We start from the raw sequence: 20,639 nt of genomic DNA, 5'->3' as shown, positions 1-20,639 counted from the left end.
TGACATAAACTTTGCTCGCCCTGTGAAGCAGATGAGTGGGAATAGATTTAGGAAATTCATAATTAGAAATATTTCAATGTTGAAAATAAGATCCAACATGTTAGTTGTCACTTTTGGATACAGCCTGAATCTTTATGGAAGCAATAGTTATGCTTAATATGTTTTGTTAATGGTTATGTAGCTGTCAAATAAATTCCATTATTTCTTATTACATCATTAGAGACCATTAAAAGGATATTAGCATGCTGATGTAATTATGCAAGCAGACGTAAAATTACTATAGTTATGATTTTATAATCTAATTATGGGTGTCCAATGCCCCTGGTGATTGATTGTTGGACTGGTATCAGGGATTGAAGTCAGATGGGTACTTATGTTTAGGAGGGTTTATATCTATTTTCTTTAAAAAAATTTTGACTTTGCAATCTGCAGCATTGGCCTTCTTCATGTAATTGAGTTATTCACAACATGAGACTTTATCAAGAAACATCCAAATATAATAAAAATACCAAAATCTCCAAGCTCAACTTTGAAAGTAGTGGAAAGAACACAGAATTAATAGCCAAAGTCATTGATTAGAGCATAAATGACTTAACTGGTTTCTGATGAGAATACAAATAATTTTTGAATTTGTATTTTATGTTCTCACATTTTGGGGTATTTCCTGCCAACATTGTAAAGGGGAAGTATCAGCTCTGACCTTAGGTGACTACCTTTGTATGGAAAGAAAACAGATTATTCTGATTTCATAGTATTTCAGGCCTTATATCCTTCCATCCTCAGCCTCCAGTTAAGAGTGAGATTTTCAGCTGAATATTACATTCTCTCTAGACTGATATGATTTTCCCAATTGCCATTGAAGATCTTTTGCTCGAGGTGTCTTTTTTTCCCCATTTTGTTCCACTTTAGCTTCCTCCACCCATTTATCTTAATGGCAGTTTCCTCATTTTTGCCTTCTAATATACCAAAACTCAGTGCTCAAAGAACTGAACTTTTAGGAGATGTCCTAACTTAACCAACATTTCTATTTTCATATATAATTTTTCAGCAGAAAACCTGTAGCAGAGCATTCTTTATTCATTCCATAAAACTACATTAATCTCAATCTGCTGCTGTTCTGAAGTGTAAGAATTCACCATATAACCATATAATCTATATATATAATGTTAAGAATGAGCAGGACACTTAGGCTAAATTTGAAATGCTAATATAAATAGATGTTTTTTAAGTTGAAAAGGCTGTTTCTGATTATCTAATATAATGTCCTGGATTGCAAAGCCATTACATTTAACCACTATTCCCCTATCATGAATTGATACATTTATATTGTGCATCCAAAACTTAAGTTAAAAGACCAAATCCCTCATCTTTCAAAGTCTAAATCTCCAACACTCAGGATTCAGGCTGGTTGTTCAGGTTTCCCCTCACAGTGCTCCCTACCCACGCTGGGACTACAGGTGAATTCAGTGTTTACTTAAGTAGTTTATTATATGAAAAATGAAAAATTCAGGTTAACTGAAGGTATACAAGGAAACCATATGAAGACTTCAGCTGAAAAATATCTTTCAAATTTTGCAGCAGACATAGCAATTTGATTTCACATTTTGAAAAGAAAATACTATAAATTCAAAGTAATAACTAGTTTCAAAATTTAACCAAGCTTGACTTATTTAGGTGATGAGAATAAACAAAGAAATTACTTTGGATTGAACTCAAGCCATTTTCTTGTTTTGTTTTGTTCAGATGGCCAATCTTTTGAATAACACTAATTATGATAGACTTCTGAAATACTGAATCACATCTATATATTTTTCTACAGCAAACTGTTTTATTTCATGAGCAGAAAAGAAATCCTCAGTTAATGAGTAGCTCTTCAGTGTTTCATTTTATTTTCATTGTTCAATGTGTGACTTCAGGTTTTATTTATTGCACTTTATTTAGATTCTGCTTTGAAGTCAGAAACCCCATTTCCTTCTGTTTTAGTTTGGATATTTTTTTTTCCTCTAGTGCTCTTCACTACACTATCAAAATGCTTGGCAAACATGAATTGATATATTTAACTCATATGAGCTATGGGGTTTTATTAGGACTATCCAGAGCTGGAGTTATGCATGGAAAGATTAGTGTCAAAGCTTTTACCACTATGAGGTGTCCAGTGTGATGTCTCATTGCATGGCTTACTCAGCCTCCTCTGAAACGAACTTACCCTGACTGAGACAGAGATCCCATTGGCTCCAATCTGCTGAGCATTCCATTCCCTGAGCATTCAGCAGTCCCAGGAATCAGCTCTCCATTCAGACAATGGTGTTTGACCTTTAACATAAATAAATAAATACATCAATTCCTGAAATTATTTTCCTTCAAATGGACTGAGACCGAGCCTAAGTCTGAAATGAATGATTCCAGCAGAATTTAAAGTAACAGCAGGACCTTTAAATCTTTGTTATTCCATACTTCATTTACAACATACCTCCTGAAGTCTTATAAAAATGAAATTAAAGCCCCTGAAAATATTAGCATTCTCTACTACTTGACCCCATTCATCTTTGGATTTCAAGGATCCTACTGAAAAAAAAAAACACTTTAAAAAGAAAGGCTGCATTTCTGTGTTTGAAGTAAGATAGATTTTTCCTGTTATACAGTAGCAGGTCCATAGTGTTAATCATGTTTTTTTAACAGTTTTGTGTAAACAGTGATTTTAACAAAAGCTTGAATTTGGAAGGCTTATCATGAGGACAGTTACAACCACACTCTTTTTGTACTTCAGATCTCTTGTTTCCAAGTGCTGGGGTTTGAGACATTTGGAAAAGGAGGTGTCCTTTTCAAAGTACAGGCCTTACACAATCAAACCCTGCCTATCATTATCCCTGTTCTTAGGAAGAGCTGGAACAGTTGGGCTGGAATAAATATAATTTGAAAAGCCAGCCAACCATCCCAGTGAAAAGAACTTGAACTGAGGAAGATATCTGAAAATCAAACCAAGTTGTGAAAGTTTGGAGAAGCTTAAAACACTTTCAAATTGGAAGTGTTGGGCAGGCAGAGTGGTGAGTGGATCTCCCAGCCTCACCTATTATAAACATGTGCATTGGCTCTAGTGTCCTAATCATGCACTGTAGGTTTTGTTCATTGTTTGTCATGGTACTTTTATAACACCTGAAAAATTCAATCAACCAGTTAATCATATTCGGTCATCCAGAACCTAAACACTGGAACAATACTTGGCATTTTCACTCCATTGTGCTGATGGGTTATGACATGTGGTGTATGTATGCTCTAAATGTGAACAACTTGGGAAATTATTGAGAGGCAGGACAGTGTGAGGGAGGATTATTTAACCACTGAGCAGTGATAGGACAGGTAGCACAGGGTCTTGTTAGATTCTCCATTGTGCAGATTCTCCATGATTCCATTCTCCTTGATTTGGTGTGATTAATCTTTTCTTGTGTTATATGTTAAACATCTGTGGATTAATATTCTTGCAAAGTTTTTTTTTTCCAGATGGGCAGATTCTGGATTCTGTTGTCTATGTCATTTAGATTTACTGAAAGGAATGTTCTATAACTCATCCTGCTCTCCTTAAGATGTTGTAAATTAACTATAAATAGTTTTTTTTAAATTTCCACTCCATTTATTGTCCAGAAATTAAGCAAGATTTTTATTTCAATTTGAATTGTACCATGCTTAGTCTCAATAAAAAGCTAGACCTTTCAAGAAAGTTGAGCAGTATTTGTCATCTGATCTCTGATTTTAAATAGCAGAAAAATAACTGTGGTTATTTGACATAATCTTGTTTAAAGTGTTATAAAAACATAGCTCAGAAATAATGGAACCACTTTTATTCAAAGTTGACTTCTCCCACAGATTTTATGGGAAACAAATTATGTGAAAAATGTATTGCTGTAACTCATTGCATGCAGGCATTTATAAGAAATTACATTGTGTTTTCTGGTACATATTGTCTTATTTGACAACTAATTTATAATATAAAGATTCATCACTTTTTAGAGGAATGATGATAAGGAAAAAAAAAGGTGAAAATTTAAACTATGCATTTCCTTACTTAAAAATGAGTTATTCCACAACCTTAGCATTACATTAGTCTTGTGGCTTTTCCCCCTGAGGTACAATATATTTTGTGTTCTTTTCATAAATGAATGTGCATATAACCAAGATAATTTTGCCTTCTCCACTATAACTTTCCTCCTAGAAAAATATAAAAATCATTAAAGTAACAGGAAGGATTTTGGCCTCCAGCATTTTTTGAATTCTAGGTTACAAAAGAGAAAGACCATAAAAATCTAAGGAGATTCTTAAAAATAATATGTATGGTGCTTGGCTTTCCATTACAACATTTCATCTCATCAAAACAGAGGATTTGCACCTTTGTAATCAAAAGTAGAATGAATCCACTATTATTGATATATTTCCATGAACTCCTAGGTTCCTGCTCGAGAGAAGATTTTTACAAATATGCGAACTTCTGAAGTCCAACCTTTTTAAACTTCATATTTCTCTACTATTTCTCATCTCTCTGTGTGACTGAGAATGCCATCATTTTCCTTTTTTAATAAAATCAAAATTCATAACATTATAGGGTAGGCAGGATATACTCCTTTCTTTCAAGCAAGTCATTGAGTGTGTGCCAGTGCATTTGATTTATATAACACTTCACATATTATTAACAGGTAATAATTTCCATTCTGCAGATGGGTAGATTGAAACCCAAGGCAGTTTGCTTCATTTTCACTAAAATGGCACAGGACTTGATGACAGATATGAGAATAGAAACAGAGAACTGTGATTCTCACTCCTGAACTAAAGCTTCATCCACAAATAGAATTACTAATATTAGAAATTAAAAAAAGATTTTCATGTAGTGATTTGTTTAAAAGAATAACCTCTTAGAAAAAATATAAAAAGTATTTTATTTTTATGTCTGTCTTGATCCTCCTGCCCTTGGCTGCCTGATTCTTCTAGAAGTACAAACACACATTTTTGTCTCTCATTTTGTGCCCTGGATGGTTGGATTGCATGAGCATTACAGACCTGCTGAACCAGCCGAAAAAGACAAAGAATTCTTTTGCATTTTTGTTACAGTCTAGCCAGTAAATATTGCATAACAGGTCAATAAGTTGAATTACAACCTGCCTGTGGAAGGGTTTGTATTCCTTAAGAGCCATAAAGACAGAGCAAATATGCATCTGTAGGTGCAACTGAAAAAGCCCAATAAATTCCACTTGCAGTGCCTCCTTTGCCAAGGAAATATCTCTACCTCACAGCTGGCAGGGGAGCCTCAAGAACAAATCTTCTCATTGATGTTCTCAGAGCTAAAGGAGAAGACAACACGTCCTTATGAGGACAAGCAGGAGAGCTCTGGTTGTAGCACTCAGAATTTGATAGCCTTTTGAACTAAGACTGTAGCAAAGTTTGGGGTTTTTTTGGCTTTGGTTGTGCTGCCTAATACTGATGCAAGAAATTTGTGTCCTACCTGGAACCTATCAAAGCTCTGAATATTCTGAACCTGTACCTCTCTAACAACCCTAACATGTGAGTCATGCTCCTCATTAAGGATTGAAAGTCGCTTGTGCAAGCAGAGCAAAAGGTGACTGTCATCCCAGCAGACAAATTTTACGTGTGCTTTCAGCCAGTTCCATTAACAACACAGGTATGTAGAGGGTGAGTAGGGCTGAGGCCAGTAAAATGCATTGAAGGCTTACTGGGTGAAAATGAAAAATGTCTGCTGTTTGTAGATACAAAAGTATAAAGAAGGAGAATGGAAATATAAATAGAATGCTTTTTTTCTTCTTTTTTATGACATAAATTTTATCCTTTAGCTAATCCATGGGGAGTGCAAGAAAAAACACTGTACATTTAAGAAGCTTTTTGAGACCATTTTTCCACCCTCACAGGGTCCAAACAGTTGTTTTTTTTTTTCCATAAGAAATTATAGCACTTGTATGGTTTGTTCTTTTAAATACTGTAATTAAGAACCTTATTTGCATGGCAGGCAAAGCTGGCAACTTTCATGTACTCAGTGTGGTGAAAATGTCAAGTTTCATGGCTTGTGACAGATTAATAGAAAAATTATTTTAAAACTCTGCAAATTATTCATAGATATTGAGTAATCATCAAAAGTTGCATTTTGTGAAGAATAAAAATAGGGCAAACTGAGTGTAGCATCAATCTCTAAATTAAGCGTTGTCTCTTTTTAAAATCATTTAAATTGTAGGCTTAGCAAAATAATCTTCACCTCAGATGAAGCAAGTTGTAAAATCTTTAAAATACTCTTTCATCATCTTTTGCAATGTAAATTAGGATCAGTGTACTTAGCACAATTTTGATACATATAGATTAAATGAGTAATACAAAATTAATGATTAAAGTGTCATCTTTTAGTATCAGTATCAGAGACCCACCAGACAAGGACTGCTGTTTTTGGAAAGTGTCCCTTTCTGGACCAGTGATCCCCTTCCTGTGACTTCAGTCTGGAAATTACTCTAATGCCAGTAGTGTGTCAGGCATTGCATTATTTGAGCACCTTGTCGTGGCCTCTTCTCTGCTGCTGAAATGCTGCTCTGTGCAGTCACTCCTCAGTGCTTATCATGTCAGGGGGAGAGAAGAGGGCACCACAAGGTGCCCAAGACCTTACCTGATTTATGAAGAACGTAACTTGCAGAAGTATATCTGGGCTGCAACCATCAAATCCAGACCTAAGTTTTGTTTCCATGTAGCTGCATTTGCAAGATGTGATTGCTCTGAAACTGTCAATCTTTCTAATCTTTGTGGTCTACCTGTTCTGCCTCCCAGCTGCCTGGTGAAAACCCCTCTAATGCAATTCAAGTGGTGATAGGAAATCAGCCACTACCTGGTGAGCACTGCAGTTAGTGTCTTTCCCTTAGCAGGGATTTTGCTTTTCCATCTTTAGTACCTGGTCAGTGTCAGACACCAAGTGAAATGCCAGTACAACAAGTCTTTAACTTTCTCTTTCTATGTTTTGTTTAGTACAAGAACACTTCAGAGAATGGTGCAAACTGTTCATGCTTAGTGTATATGAAGGATATACATATTAATAGATAATGTATTACTTGCTGTATTGCAGGGTGTTCTGGAACACTGTGCATCATTCTGCACTTTAGGGAGCATGTTGAGAGTTTACTGAGAAGGGCTCAAAAAACTCATTTTGCTAAAACAGAAGAAGATTTTTTAAATTGATCACTGGCTGTGCATATATACCTGTCAATAGGAATGTGAGAATACATACAGCTCCACATTGATATTTCTGCAGTCCAGGTGCAAAGTGAAGCAAATCTTTGAACAGTAAAGATATTAAAGAGTGAGAGATGTGTGTCTTTTTAGTATTAAGTCTGAGTGATGATCAATAATTCTCTGCTCAATAGTTCAGGGATGTTATTTTGTAGCAGGTCAGCAACAACACATCCTTTGCAAGATTTTCTGAATCTTTGAAGCTCAGTCAGGTACCTGCTTCTGTAATTTAAATACAGTATGATGCAATGCTTCACAAAATAAATTCTGGTCAACAGTTCTGGTCAAAAATGTTGGTCAAACTTGAATCAAGTGGTCAACTGATTTACAGCTACCCTGAGTATCAGAAGGAGAACAAAACAGCCAGTGTACATCTCTTAATCCATTCATGTATTATGTGTCAATGTCCAGCTGAAATTTTCTGCCTTTGCTTTTCTCTGTAAACCATGTTGTAGAAGCATACTGTAGTACAAAAATGCCTCTGCTAATTATGTGCTTTTCCCCATTGATTTGATTTGACATAACTATGTTTATATACCTCTAAATATAATATATAAAACATTTACAGCAACATGAGCATCTTAATTTTTCCAACATTGAGAAGGTGAAAAGGAGACTTCAGTGCAATATAAACAATGGACATAAGCTTCAAATTCCTAAACACAGAAGGCATTGAAATGTGTACACATTGCAAGTCATTAGTTCAAGCCCACCAAACGTTTCCTGAGACAATTACCTTCACTGCTATAAAATTTGCTTTGCATAGTCCTCTGGAGCGTTACTAATTGCTTTTCTTAACCTCCAGAGATTAAAGGATTTTGAAATGAACATATAGACAAGTAGTGACTTTAATTTCAAATCTAAGCTTTATTAAGGCAAGCCCTGTTTTATTAAATAGGGTCATTAAGAGAATGTTTCATGTTGGAAATAGCCAATCCTTATCTCCTCATCTTCCTCCAGTCTTGAGAAATTGCATTCTGCCTGTATCTTAAAAATGAGATGCCACCTCAAATCATTTCCATCTGGCATCAGCTCTATGTCTCATCTTCAAGAGTGTACAGCCCCATGTTGGCACTTGTTTCTCAAATCCTTTTCCACTAGGGGGTATGATAGACTGTGACTGCATCTCCCAGCGAACGCGCGGTGTGATCCTGTAATGCTGAAGGACGCGCACACGAGGGAGAGGAGCAGGCGTGCAAAGCTTGGTACATCATTTATGGAGATTTAAATCCTGTCATTCATAAATGTAATTATAACCTACGGCTTGAAAGTGATATGGACCTTGCCATATTGATCACGCTCCAGCTCTGTTTATTCAAATCATTCATTTGTTGACAGGGAAAATATAAGAATGCTGTTGTAAAACAATTAACAAAAGGAAATACTTCTATTTTATACAAAAAAAATTCTTTGTTTCTGTGTGTGCTGTGCACCCTCCCACCTTCAGATGGGAAATACAAACTCAAGGGGAGGGGTTATTATTAAATCAGCAATCAACCTTCAAGTCATTTTGGTATAAACACTGTAATTATTTCATCTCTAGTAAACAGAATAAAAGACAAAAGCACATAAGGATGACAATTTGCAATATGCTTAGAATGTCTTTGTTAAAAAAACCCTTATTATGACTGAAGGCAACATGATTGTAAGTGGAAAAAAAAAAGGCAAAAGTTGTGACAGCCAAAGGGGGGGTAATTAGTTTGTAAAGTTCAAATAATAAGTTTAGCAGGTCATTGCAACAGACATTACATTTTGTGTAAGGAGAAGTCACTATTTATTATCCTTGAAGCCAGAACTGCTTACCTTTATTAAAAACAAAAAATTAAGAAAGTATAACGAAAAAGTGATAAGTGCAATTACATTGTATAGTCCAGATGCCTTCTAAAATTCACAATCTTCACTTACTTAAGTGAGTATAAGTTCATTTGTGCCAGGAAAAAATTACCTCATATTTACCTGGGAGTAATTGTAGTAGCATGCAGCTCAGGGCAGGGATAGACAAAAATACTGTCTAACATTTATAACCTCAGTTGCAGCAGATGTTAGATGTGGGTGAGGTTTCAGCCTGGTCAATGTGGTTTCTGTGTGATTGTTTTCTCCTGCCCAGCTGGGTAAGTGCTGGTTAGGGTAGGGTACAGCAGGAGTGATGTCTCTGCTCCCTCAGCACCTCCCTTGTCTGTGGGAATGGTTTGCTTACAGTTCATCAGCTTATAAACAAATGTGTGCACCTCAGAGAGCCCCTGTATTTAGAGCAGTTTGAAGACAATTGCCATTAATGTTAGCCAGGTTTCAGAGGGTCTGACACAGGAAAGCAGTCTCATCTACCCAACTCAAATTTCTTATTACAGTTGCATTTTATACATCTTGAAACCTTTTTTCAGGCTGGTTGACCTCTTGTTAAAAAGTCTTTTAAAATATTTTGCAGTCAAATAATTACTGGTTTTGTTTAAATGTTCTCATCCAACACATAATGAACAGTGAGGAATTCCCTAAAGAGCATCTTTTGTTATTGAAATGTTTATTTATTGAGTGCTTTTGCCAGAAGCCCCCATGAGAAAAATCTCATTTTATGAGCTCCTGAAGCAGTCAGTTCCCAAAACATCAAGCAGAAATGCAATTTTGACCAAGTAATCTCAAGGTCTTTTGTTTGCTTTTAAATAAACAGAATGCCAATGTGCAAAAAGTTGTGACAAAAGCCGCTTTGTTTTCTATATTTTGCAAATATTCCTAGTGAAGCCAGGCTGATGTGGTGCTCAGGTGATTTCTAACATACAATAATTCAATTGCTACAGTAGAGGAAAACAGTGTCCCACAGAGCAACATATGAGTGGGTGTTTTAAATGATTCTGAGATTTATTCTTTCCTGCAAAAGGATAGTCTTAACTCAGTATCATCCAACTTGCATAAGGAATTTTTTTCCTTGCCCTGTTATTTGTTCTTGTTTTCCCTGAGCAGTGAGAAGAAATGACAGTACTTGTGGCAACACTGATGTGGGCATAACTCAGATCTTCCCATGTTCCTGGATTATCCAGGTGGAGTCAGTAGAGAATAGTGGGGTGGTTGCTGACAGGCTTCACTCCTTGGAAATCCCAGTCTCTCCCTGCCTGGGCTGGGTCACTGAAATGATCCAGTTTTAATCTGTGTGATTTTACTGATGCCAGGAAGTGCAAGGCTGCTGGGAGTGGGGCAGGGTAGGGTAGGACAAGTGGGAGGGAGTGAGGAGTGGCTGGGAGGTAAAAGTAAAGCATTCAGGGAAGGGGCAGAAACTTTTTATCTTTGATGATAGAACTGAAGTGTAACTACATTGTGCTTGAAATTTTGTGTTGGTTCTAGGTTCTCAGCTATAATGGACCATGCAGTGAAGATTTGGGGGGAATATCTGAAACGGGTTTTTCTTTCCCTCCTGTCTTTGTCATGTAAGAGCTACATACTGGGGTGATGCTGCTTTTATTTAAAGCAGACTGCTAATGGCACTGTAAATATCTGAGCACCTGAGAGGAATCAGCGTTTCTCTTAGGCTGGCAACACAGAAAGAAGGACAGTTCAGAATTAGTTAGAGTCAGTTTGGTGTCCTGAAACAGGTGCATTTTATGGTTGATTATCTCAGGGTTAGTGACAGAACAGTCTGGATTTTTGTAAAGCCATTATCTCAAATAAAAAGTACTTGCAATTGTTGAGTACTTTAATCCATAATATTAATATGATGTTGACAAATGTTCTATACTTGCCTGGCATTATTAGAAGTGTTTTTTGGCCATTAGTAACCAGGCTTTTAGAGAGTCCTTTAACAATAAAATCTGTTTTCTTTTTCTCCCCTCCCTCCAAGAGTACTTCAAGAAAAGTGATTGATTAATGGCAGTCCCTGTTAACTCCAGAATAAAATGTGTGCAGTGCATGCTTTGCTAGTAAAAGATGAAAGGGTATTTCTTATTCTTATTCTTACTCTGATTCCTTTTGTAACCTCAAAGCAAAGTCTTATAGTTCAGAAAAGGTTTTTTCTGTGTGAAATGGAAAAAGTTTAAAGGTATTTCTGTCTAGGATATACGTGATGCAATTAGGCACACTTCATTAAGTGCAGTCCATTCTATGATTGTAAGAGATGAACATGTTACTAAAAGAATAATTTAATATTTCATTTCAAGCCCTGAAACAAAATATTTTTCAAGTTATTTCTTTTTTGCAGCAATTTTTCAGATTTCATTCTCTCCTAAGCATTGGCCATAGGAAGTCAAAAGCTGTTACATGTACAGTTCTAGCCCATGCACTTCACCTTCTAAGCAGGGTTGCTCTTCATAGTATAAATGTAATTCTTTTCACTGATAATACGAATTTAAAAAAAATCTTAGGAACTTGCATAATACATATTATGTAAGTAAATTTTTATAAAATAGTGCCAATTTTTGTTTTTCTTCAGACCCTATGCTCTTCTCCTCTGTAAATTCTTGCATGATAATTTATATGGTCTCTTGTTCCCCAGAAATTTTTCTTCATTATATTATTTCTTCAATACATGCATTATATTTTTATGTGTATTTTTCTTATGTGTTTTGTAGATAAGTATTTAAGTATAGTTTTAAGGACATCACACCTGAAATTTCTTTCCTTTCATCATATGCACATGTAGGATGCTTATTGGGATGGGTAGAAAATAAATGCAACATTACTAATACAGATTTATTTTCCTTAAAATTACAATACAGTGATATTTTTTGGTGAAACCCTGAGTACATTGCCATTCTACATCTGGCTAAGCAGTACCTTCCTCTGTAAATATCTTATGGATTTTAGTGCCATAAAGGACCATCAAAATACACACAGAAAGGTCTTCACAGAGTCAAATCATTTCCTCTCAAAAATTGTGATCCCCTCTGTTGTCAAATGATACATGCTTTGTGGTATTTTTCTGGTCAAAACCAGCTATTGGATCAGATATATCCAGAATCTCTTCTCCACACATATTCTTGCAGAATATGATTAAGATAAATATTCTGGGTTTTTATATTGTCCCTCTGACTTGCTGTTGTGAAAACAGGAACTGAAGTTGTGTTGATATTGGGAATATAAAATGTGAAAATACACGTTATCTTCTTTGGATGCTGAATTCCAGTGATGATCTATGCTTTACTTGACTGAATAACAATTTCAGTGCCTCCATTTTGCCATCTTCATAATAAGAATAGTATTTACAGAAGTATTCTGAAGTTTAGTTAACGTCATTGAAATTCTTTCAGACGGGCACAAAATACACACAGGAAACCACAAGAGGTATAAAAATGTATGCAAATGTAGCTAATGAAGCAAAAGGAAGAGGGCTAAATGGTGTCTTAATAGGTTCTCTTTAAAAACCTATTTTGATAAGGGATATTATGCCATGTCTCTTGATTATGAATCTTACATTTTTAAAATAATCTCTTTCAGCGTGCTGGGACCAGCTGTGACCTTCCGAGTGCACTCAAACCTCCAAAATATTTCAACTGCAGATGTTGCCAAAGAAGCAGGTAAGTCCTTGTCCTCCTTTCCCAAACTGTGACCACCCACACGTCTGTTTAGCAGTCAGTACCACTGCAAACAGCACAGACACATCCTGTTTTCCCAGAAGACTGACATTTAAAGGGGGAGAGAGTTGAGAGGTGAGTGGCACATGAAAAATTGAAGTTTTAACTTCTTTGAGTCCATTAAAACTGTTTGAGACTACCTTGTTTGTCAAGAAAATTAAATAGAGGCATGTCATCAAGTTCCAGTGTAGTGAAAAACTCTTCAGTGTTGTCAAAAATATCAAAGCACAATAGTCATTTGTAAAAGATGATCAATTTTCTGATACGTTTTTTCAGGGAACAAAAATGTTATTACACCTTCGCCTTAATTTCTGGAACAAAAAATGGTAGAAATATGCCTTTTTTTGTTGTGCTGTTTCAACTATTTCAGTGCCAAGTTCATCTTGGAAGTAAAGGCTGCATTTCTAGAATTAAGATGCTTCTGAGTAAGTACCACTGTTCTAAGGACTCCTATTGGCTCCTTTTCAGCTTGGCTATTAACTGTATTATGGAGTTGTTGACTGCAAAAAACAATTTTTGCAAAGTATCTGAATTGATGACTGATTTGTTTCCAAATTACTCAATTGATAGGCTTTAAAAATCAAAAGTAAACGAGTTGCAATATTGCTTGAAAACAGAAACAAAAACAGTTAATGAAAATAAACACTGGGAGTTCCAATCTGTTCATTAACTTCTCCTTTTGCTTTACCATGGATGAATTTAGTTACAGAAAGAACTGGGGTAGCTCCTAGACCACAACTTTCTTTTGCAGAGCCCTTTCCATTGGAGTAGGGTCTTGTTAACTGGTGATTAAAGAGTAGCAAGGGTCAAAAAACCCTAGATGTGTACTGTCAGAACTCCAAATTTATAATAAACACTGAATTATGTAACTCATGAATAGGTATGATTTTTTTTCCTGGGAAAAATTAATATGGCTTTTTTATAACAGTGATCTTCCCTGTCTTGTAAACTTGTTGAATCTCTCTGAAAGGGTCAACAAATATGATGCTAATGGTAGAGCCTGCCTGGATTGCCTGAGGCTTTTGACAAGGTCTTCCCAGAAGTTTCTAAGGAAAATAGTTTCTTAGAATTTGGAATATGGAACAGAAAATGGTGAATCACTAATTGGTCAGGAGGCAAGAAACAGAGATTAGAAAAAAAGTATCAGTTTTCAAAAAGTCTAAGATAGTGAAAAAAAAAAGTGGAAGGATCTCTGCTTGGACTGTTACATTGAACATAGTTATAAGTGAATTAGAAAAGAGACTGAGCAGGATGATGAGAAATCCTACTAATACTGAATTATTCACAGTATTGAAGGTGAAAGTTGATCTTAGAAATGTAAAGCTGAGTGAATGGACTCAAAATGGCAGATGAATTTCATTGTAAATTACTGTAAAAAATTTCATATGGAGAAAAAATAGCTTTGCATACAAGGTCTACATAGTAATGTACTTAGTGTAGTAATAGGTAATTTGATGAAAATGACAGTTCAGTCTCCATTATCAGTTGAACAAGGAAAAGTGTTTTTAAGAATTATTTGGAATGGAATAGAAAACAGAATAATATTATTTGTTCTTTCATAAATATGTCATTTGCCTGTATTTAAATGCCACACATAGTACTGCTTCTCATACCTCAGATAGATTTGAAATTCTGGTTGAAATGGAAAGATTCAAGGAAAGGCAGAAGTCATGACTGTAAGTATGGGATATCTTCCATATAAGCAGTGGTACAGTAAGAAAGGAAACTTTAATTTGGGGAAAAAAAAAATACTATGGTATGAGAAAGGTCTGTCAGCTCTAGAGTTGCATAGTGAATTTGGACAAGACTGTATAATTGCAAGAATAGATGAAACTGGCAGAAGGCAAGTTTAAAATAAGAATGCAGTTTATAGTTTTTCCAGCTGTGGATAATGAAGCTTACATGTATTCAAAAGTTTACACATAAGGAAATGAATGGAATACACATCCACTGAAATGTAGCAAGGCTGTGGAAACATTGTCAAATCCAGGAGGTTCCTGATGTGCCTTGGCCTGTTCCTAACAAGCTACTCTGAAAAGTAAAAATGCTGTGACTGGTTTATTTCAGCAAAACTCAAGATATAACATTCTGGTTTTTCTTACCACTGGAATCAAAGTAGTTGTTTTCAACTTCTTTAACTTAAATGCTGCTGAAAAATACCAAGAGTATTTTTCTTGGGGAGGTTCTGGGGACAAAATAATGCCACCCCAGAGAAAGGGCAACAATGCGGTGAAGGATCTGGAACATAAACTCTGTGAGGAATGGCTGAGAGAGCTGGAGAAAAGGAAGCTCAGGGGAGACCTTATCACTCCCTACAACTGCCTGAAGGAGGCTGAAGCCAGGTGGAGGTCAGTCTCTTCTCCCAGGCAACCAATGACAGGACAAGGGGAAATAACCTCAAGCTGTCCCAAAGGAGGTTGAGGTTGGATATTAGGAAAAAAGTCGCTGAAAGGGTGGTTAAGCACTGGAACAGGCTGGAGTCACCATCCCTGTTCAAAACCAAACAGATGTGGCCCTTTGGGATATGGTTCAGTGGCCATGCTGGTATTTGGTTAAGGTTGGGCTTGATGGTCTTGGAGGTCTTCTCCAACCATAATGTCCTATGATTCTAAGAATTTCTGCAGATTCACCAATTTAAATTCATACTTTATGCAGTAATTTTATCTACTTTTTATTACATTAATATCTCAAGTATTTTTTGACTTCTGTTTGCTTAGTGAATTAAAACTTTCAGGATTTGATGGCTGCAGAAAGAGCTTTATAGGAGTTTTACATAAGCTCCTCTTGGTATTTCAGTGTGGCTGTAATATTGTCATAACTAAACTTTGTGTTTGTCCTTTACATAAAAAAATAAAGAGCTCACAATTCTATCCATCCCTCAAATGTTTTAAATTTAAAAAGTATCTTATTTTTCCTTTCTAACTCATGAAGTTGCAGTGCTTGTCAATGTACTCACTAATCAGTTCATTTATTTTAAGCAAATGTTGTACTTCCAGATCTGTAAGCCAAAAATAAATTATCTTAAAAAATCAACAGCAATATATACTTACATAAGAAGTTTTTTCAGGCTCTAGTTGTAATTATAAATTTTTAAAGTCAACGGTGTCTTGAAGAAAAGCATTCAAAGTATTTACCAAGGGAAGCCAAGGGAGAATAAATCAATGCATACTTCCAAGGTAGGCACAAGTAAATGCATAATTCCATGCTGTACTGCTGTTAGGTAACTTGACATCCCTCCAGGAGCTTGGAGAGCAGATCTTGTTTACAGAAATGAATAGACCAAATGGACAGAAGAATTTCACAGTCTGTCACATCCTTAGAAATGAAAATAATTTGGAAACTGAGCTAATCAGATGCCATAAAAAGTATAGGAATGTAAATTATTCTGATTTGCAAAAAGGAATCTATTTGTGCAGGTGTTATGTACATCCAAGTCTCACTGATAGCCACAAGAACAGTTTCTATGCAGCAGTTTGGTCTTATTACTCATGTAGCATATATTTTTGTAACCAAAATGGATACACTTCATATTTTCCTTGCACTATTTAAGGTTTAAATATAGGGAACTATATTTAAGTTTTCCATCTTCTTCTGTGGAGTTTGAAAAATGTGCAGGTTAGAGAAGACATGGGACTATTTAGCAAATATGCAGGGAGGTGAGTGACTTAAAATATCCACTAAAAACCAGAGATATGGAAGTATGATAATAAAAATGGTTGCCTCTGTTGTCTTGGAGTTTGAAGTTTATTCTTCTTTGTGCCCACATGACCTGTGGCAAAATAAGCTCTCTAAAATCCTTTAGAGACATTTTTGCTGATAAAACTTTTTTTTCCCCAGTAATTCACAGTTCCAATTCTGTGTAAATGTTTTGATTACTTTTGTTGTTTTTTTTTTCAGTTTCTAGGGCTATATAATTGTATGGGGAAGCTGACAACAGAGTAATTTAAAATTGTGAATAGCTTGCTTTTTCACATTAACAGCACCTTTATTTGTTCTAGAGCAGGACACCCAACATTTTGCCAGCTTCACACACTTTGGCATTCAAATGATAGAATACATCTTTCATCAAGTAGCTGTCCTCTGGCCTATTTCTGTTTAATAAGTCAACTTCGGTGGTGCAATGTAATTTAATCTCAATGTTTTGATGAAATAAACTTTCTCAAGACATAAGTTACCTGCTCTAGGAGTAATTACAATTGGCACATCATCATTTAGACAAACAAATGTATATTTCTTTTCTCTTCAGTTTAAAGGTCAGGAGAAAACCTAGCAGAGAACAATTATCAGTAAGATAATGCTATATAAAATTGTAATATATTTGATATAGAAATGAGGAATGAAATTACTTTATGTGTAGTCCAGAATCCTACCGTTTAGGCAAGGACAGTGATAATTAGAAAAGTGGAAACTTCTGAAGTTTCCAAGCAAAGAATTTTGGCATCAGGTGCCTGTAATGGTCATATATATTCTGAACACATGGCAAAGAGATGCAGGAGAGTTTTGGGCACAGGTACTCAGCACTGCTGAAATGCCTTTTAGTGTTAGAGTCATGCTTCCATTTCTTTTTGTATTGTATTAAAGTGCCAGATTTTAGGTCTTCAGGTGCAGACTGAAAAGCAAAGGCCTGTGGGCATAGTGTAGGCAAGGTAGTTATGGGGACAGACAGCACAATGAAAGGCTGTGCGTAACCAGATATTAGGGAATTAACAGGTCTTGTGTGCAGGTTCTTGTGCCTAAGATACCTTGTGAAACACACCAGTATGGAAAGTCAGAAATTTCGATTTATTTAATGTATATATAGGAACATAAAGAAAAGTTTTTAATATTTTTTATTTAATTTCCGTAACTTTTTATGAAACCATTGGTTTGGATGGGTTTTGTGGTTAGCTTTTAGCTTTTTTTTTTTTTTTTTTTTTTTTTTTAACTTTTCTGTTGGCCTGTTGGTGAAGTTCACATTTTCAAACTGCACATGGTCTGAAGGGGACTATTATCATGACTTACAGAGTAGGTTGTTGAATCATATGAACTTTTTGTCTAAAAATCATTTCTCTGTGAATTATTTAATTCTGAAAATAAAACATCACGAAATTAATTCTACAGAAACACAAAAATGCAAAACATAATGTATTGTTATTCAAATTTTTCTGTATTATGCAATATGACAAGCTAATTTGAATAAAGACACTGCCTCAAAGTTATTGGAATAGATTTAAAAACATATAGAATTTCTCATCAGCTTTAAATGACTACAAATTATTAAATCTGTGATCTTACAGATTTTGACATTTAACATCTACAAATTTTGGTCCTGTCCCAGCTGAACTGAAATATCCATGACAAATAATACACAATAGAACTTTCTGACACTGAGCATGAATATTTTTGTTGAAGTTGGTAGCTCTAAATAGACAAAACACTATCCTTAGCTTTTAACATTAAACAGTCCTTTTGACTTAAACAAATACTTCAAACCCCTTAGAGTTAACTTACCCTGTGTATTGTTTTCAGCTGCTGGTGTTTGACTGGTTTGGAGTGGTCCAAGATATCATAGTTCTGCTTTTAATTAGGATGACTAAGTGGCCGAGTCTTTGTGAGCCTGCATCCAGTTGGTGAAGAAAGTATTTATGTCTTATTCTGCCTCCAATGGACTGCTTCTCTTGCTGACATCATGAAATTTGACAGTATTTTTTTGTGCTGGTTTGCTAATAACATCCACCTTGTTTTTCGTGGTGGCTGTCAGTGCAGGAGGTCTGAATTCTGTATCATCAAAAGGAGGAAACTTCGGTTTCAAAAAGCAAAATCACTATAGCCAGCCTTGGTTTGCTTGTTGATTCTTGGCATAAGCTTTGCAAGTCTTGTGAGAAGTCTCAGCAAGATGAACTCTTGCTTCAGGCACCAACATGTCCATGCTGGCAGAGTGTCTCGGCTCCTTTTTCTACCCCACAGCTGTGAGCAGTGATGGTTGTTTTGAAAGTATTCATTGGTCAGTCACTGTCAGATCATAATTCAGCTGTGATGAAGTAAACAGAACAAGTTGAAAGTCTTCAGGTGAATTCCTTCTCTCTGTCTAGATTTTTGTAGACCATGCAATAAGTTGTCTTGCTCTCTGAGATGGTAACAAAGAATGTGTCTGTGAATAATTTGAACTTCATGTTTGAAGAGAATTGACAGCTTCTGTGTCAGAAACTTTGAAGAATGTAGCCAGAAGGCTGTGAGGTTCATCTGAACTTCACTTGCCATGTCCGTGGTTTAAGTAGGATTACAATTATTTGGTCTATAATGTGAAACGTGAAGATTTGACAGGTCTTTTTCTATTCCTAAGTCTTTTGGTGTAAATCCTGATTTCTTCTCCTCAAGCCTTGAGTTCACATTGTCCTTTTTCACCTCCTGAGTCCTCTGTAGTGGATCGATTTCCTTTCACCTACTGTATCATCAAATCTTTCTGAATTATTTTTCTCAAATCCATCCATTGTTGAATAAAGGATGTCATTATGGTTTTGAAGATTATTCAGAAACTGAACTGTCTCCTGCAGTACCAAATGTCTGATACAATGATTAATGAGTTTCCAAGATGGCATTTCTTTCCCACTTTGTTCTTCTGTTGAAAAATAGAACAAGTGAGAAGTGCTACCATTCAGAAAATGTGTCTCAATCCTGAAGAATAACAAGTACCTTTGGTTATGACTCTTTTCCATGGACTTCCTTCTAATTATGGTATTCATTGCTGTGATTAGTAAGGGTAGAATTCATTTGAACATACACCCCTCTCCTCTAAGAATAACTGTGCGGTATCTAATTTTAGGGATAAATATTTCTTGTCTTTAAAACCTCTTTCTGTTTTAATAGAAAATTGCAGAACTTCCTTCTGTTCAACTTATAATGTCATATCATCTATTCCAGCATAAACCCTTAAATCCAGCTGCTTATTGGGAATTGTAAAGATACTTAATAATTTTGTAGAACTGGGGAGTAAAACAAAAAGAGCTAATTGGCATTACGTAGTTAATAGTCTTCAATTTAAAGCAATGATAGTTTATACTGTTTCATTCTCATGCCTCTTATTTACACCCATTAATAGAAATTTGTCAGTTAAACTAAAATAAGGAGAAACACACCATTAGTGTAGAATAGATCTTAGAATATTGTGGAATAAAATAATTAATGCCTGACCAACACAAGTTCAATGGAAATAGCAGAATGGAAGCTTAGATTGAAACCCATGTATTTCTGTTAGGTGTTTTTTTCCTGAAATCTATAAGCAGGCCTATGGAGACTGGTAAAAATAAGTCTTCTGTTTAAGTAATTTATGTCGTGGTTTAGAGATTAATAGAGATTTTTAAGCTGAATTTTTTAAAAGAGCCCTCTGGTAATATATCTAAATGCATTTTAATAGTGAGGGTAGAATTCATCTAAATCTGTTGCAGCTGTCTAAATGTTAGGCATTTATTCAAAAATAGTTACCTAGACTGCCTCTACATTCAAAGAGAAAAGATAGATTATCTGAAGTGACATTTATCATAGATGGCTAAAAGTTTGAGAGAGAAATCATCACTATTGTCCACAGAATCACTGAGACATTTTTGGTGATAGAGCTGCCATACATAGACCCTGCATGTAAATCTGAGGAGATTGGTGGAAGTCAGGGTGGTAGAATTTAGTACACTGGAAAGCTTCTTCCTGTAATTGCTGCTTGGTAACATACTCAAAAATATTTTTTTTCCTATTGATAGATCTCTTAAAGTCTTCTGGTACAAGTCCTGATTTCCTCTACATAAGTCTCCTTTATACACATTGTCCTTTGCTAACATATTTAAAGCTCTT

The 20,639-nt window shown here is 35.5% G+C and overlaps 1 protein-coding gene across 1 annotated transcript in view; it reads left to right on the top strand.

Moving 5' to 3' along the window:
* Window positions 1-20,639, top strand: part of PTPRN2 (protein tyrosine phosphatase receptor type N2) — a 636,316-nt gene that overhangs the window by 271,698 nt on the left and 343,979 nt on the right. Inside the window, exon 11 of the mRNA XM_053934893.1 lies at window positions 12,682-12,761. Coding sequence (XP_053790868.1) covers window positions 12,682-12,761 — 80 coding nt within the window. The remainder of the gene's footprint in view (window positions 1-12,681; window positions 12,762-20,639) is intronic.

This window comes from Vidua chalybeata, chromosome 1 (assembly GCF_026979565.1).
Source record: "Vidua chalybeata isolate OUT-0048 chromosome 1, bVidCha1 merged haplotype, whole genome shotgun sequence".
Taxonomy (NCBI): Eukaryota; Metazoa; Chordata; class Aves; order Passeriformes; family Viduidae; genus Vidua; species Vidua chalybeata.
This window is presented reverse-complemented; position numbering and strand designations above follow the sequence as displayed.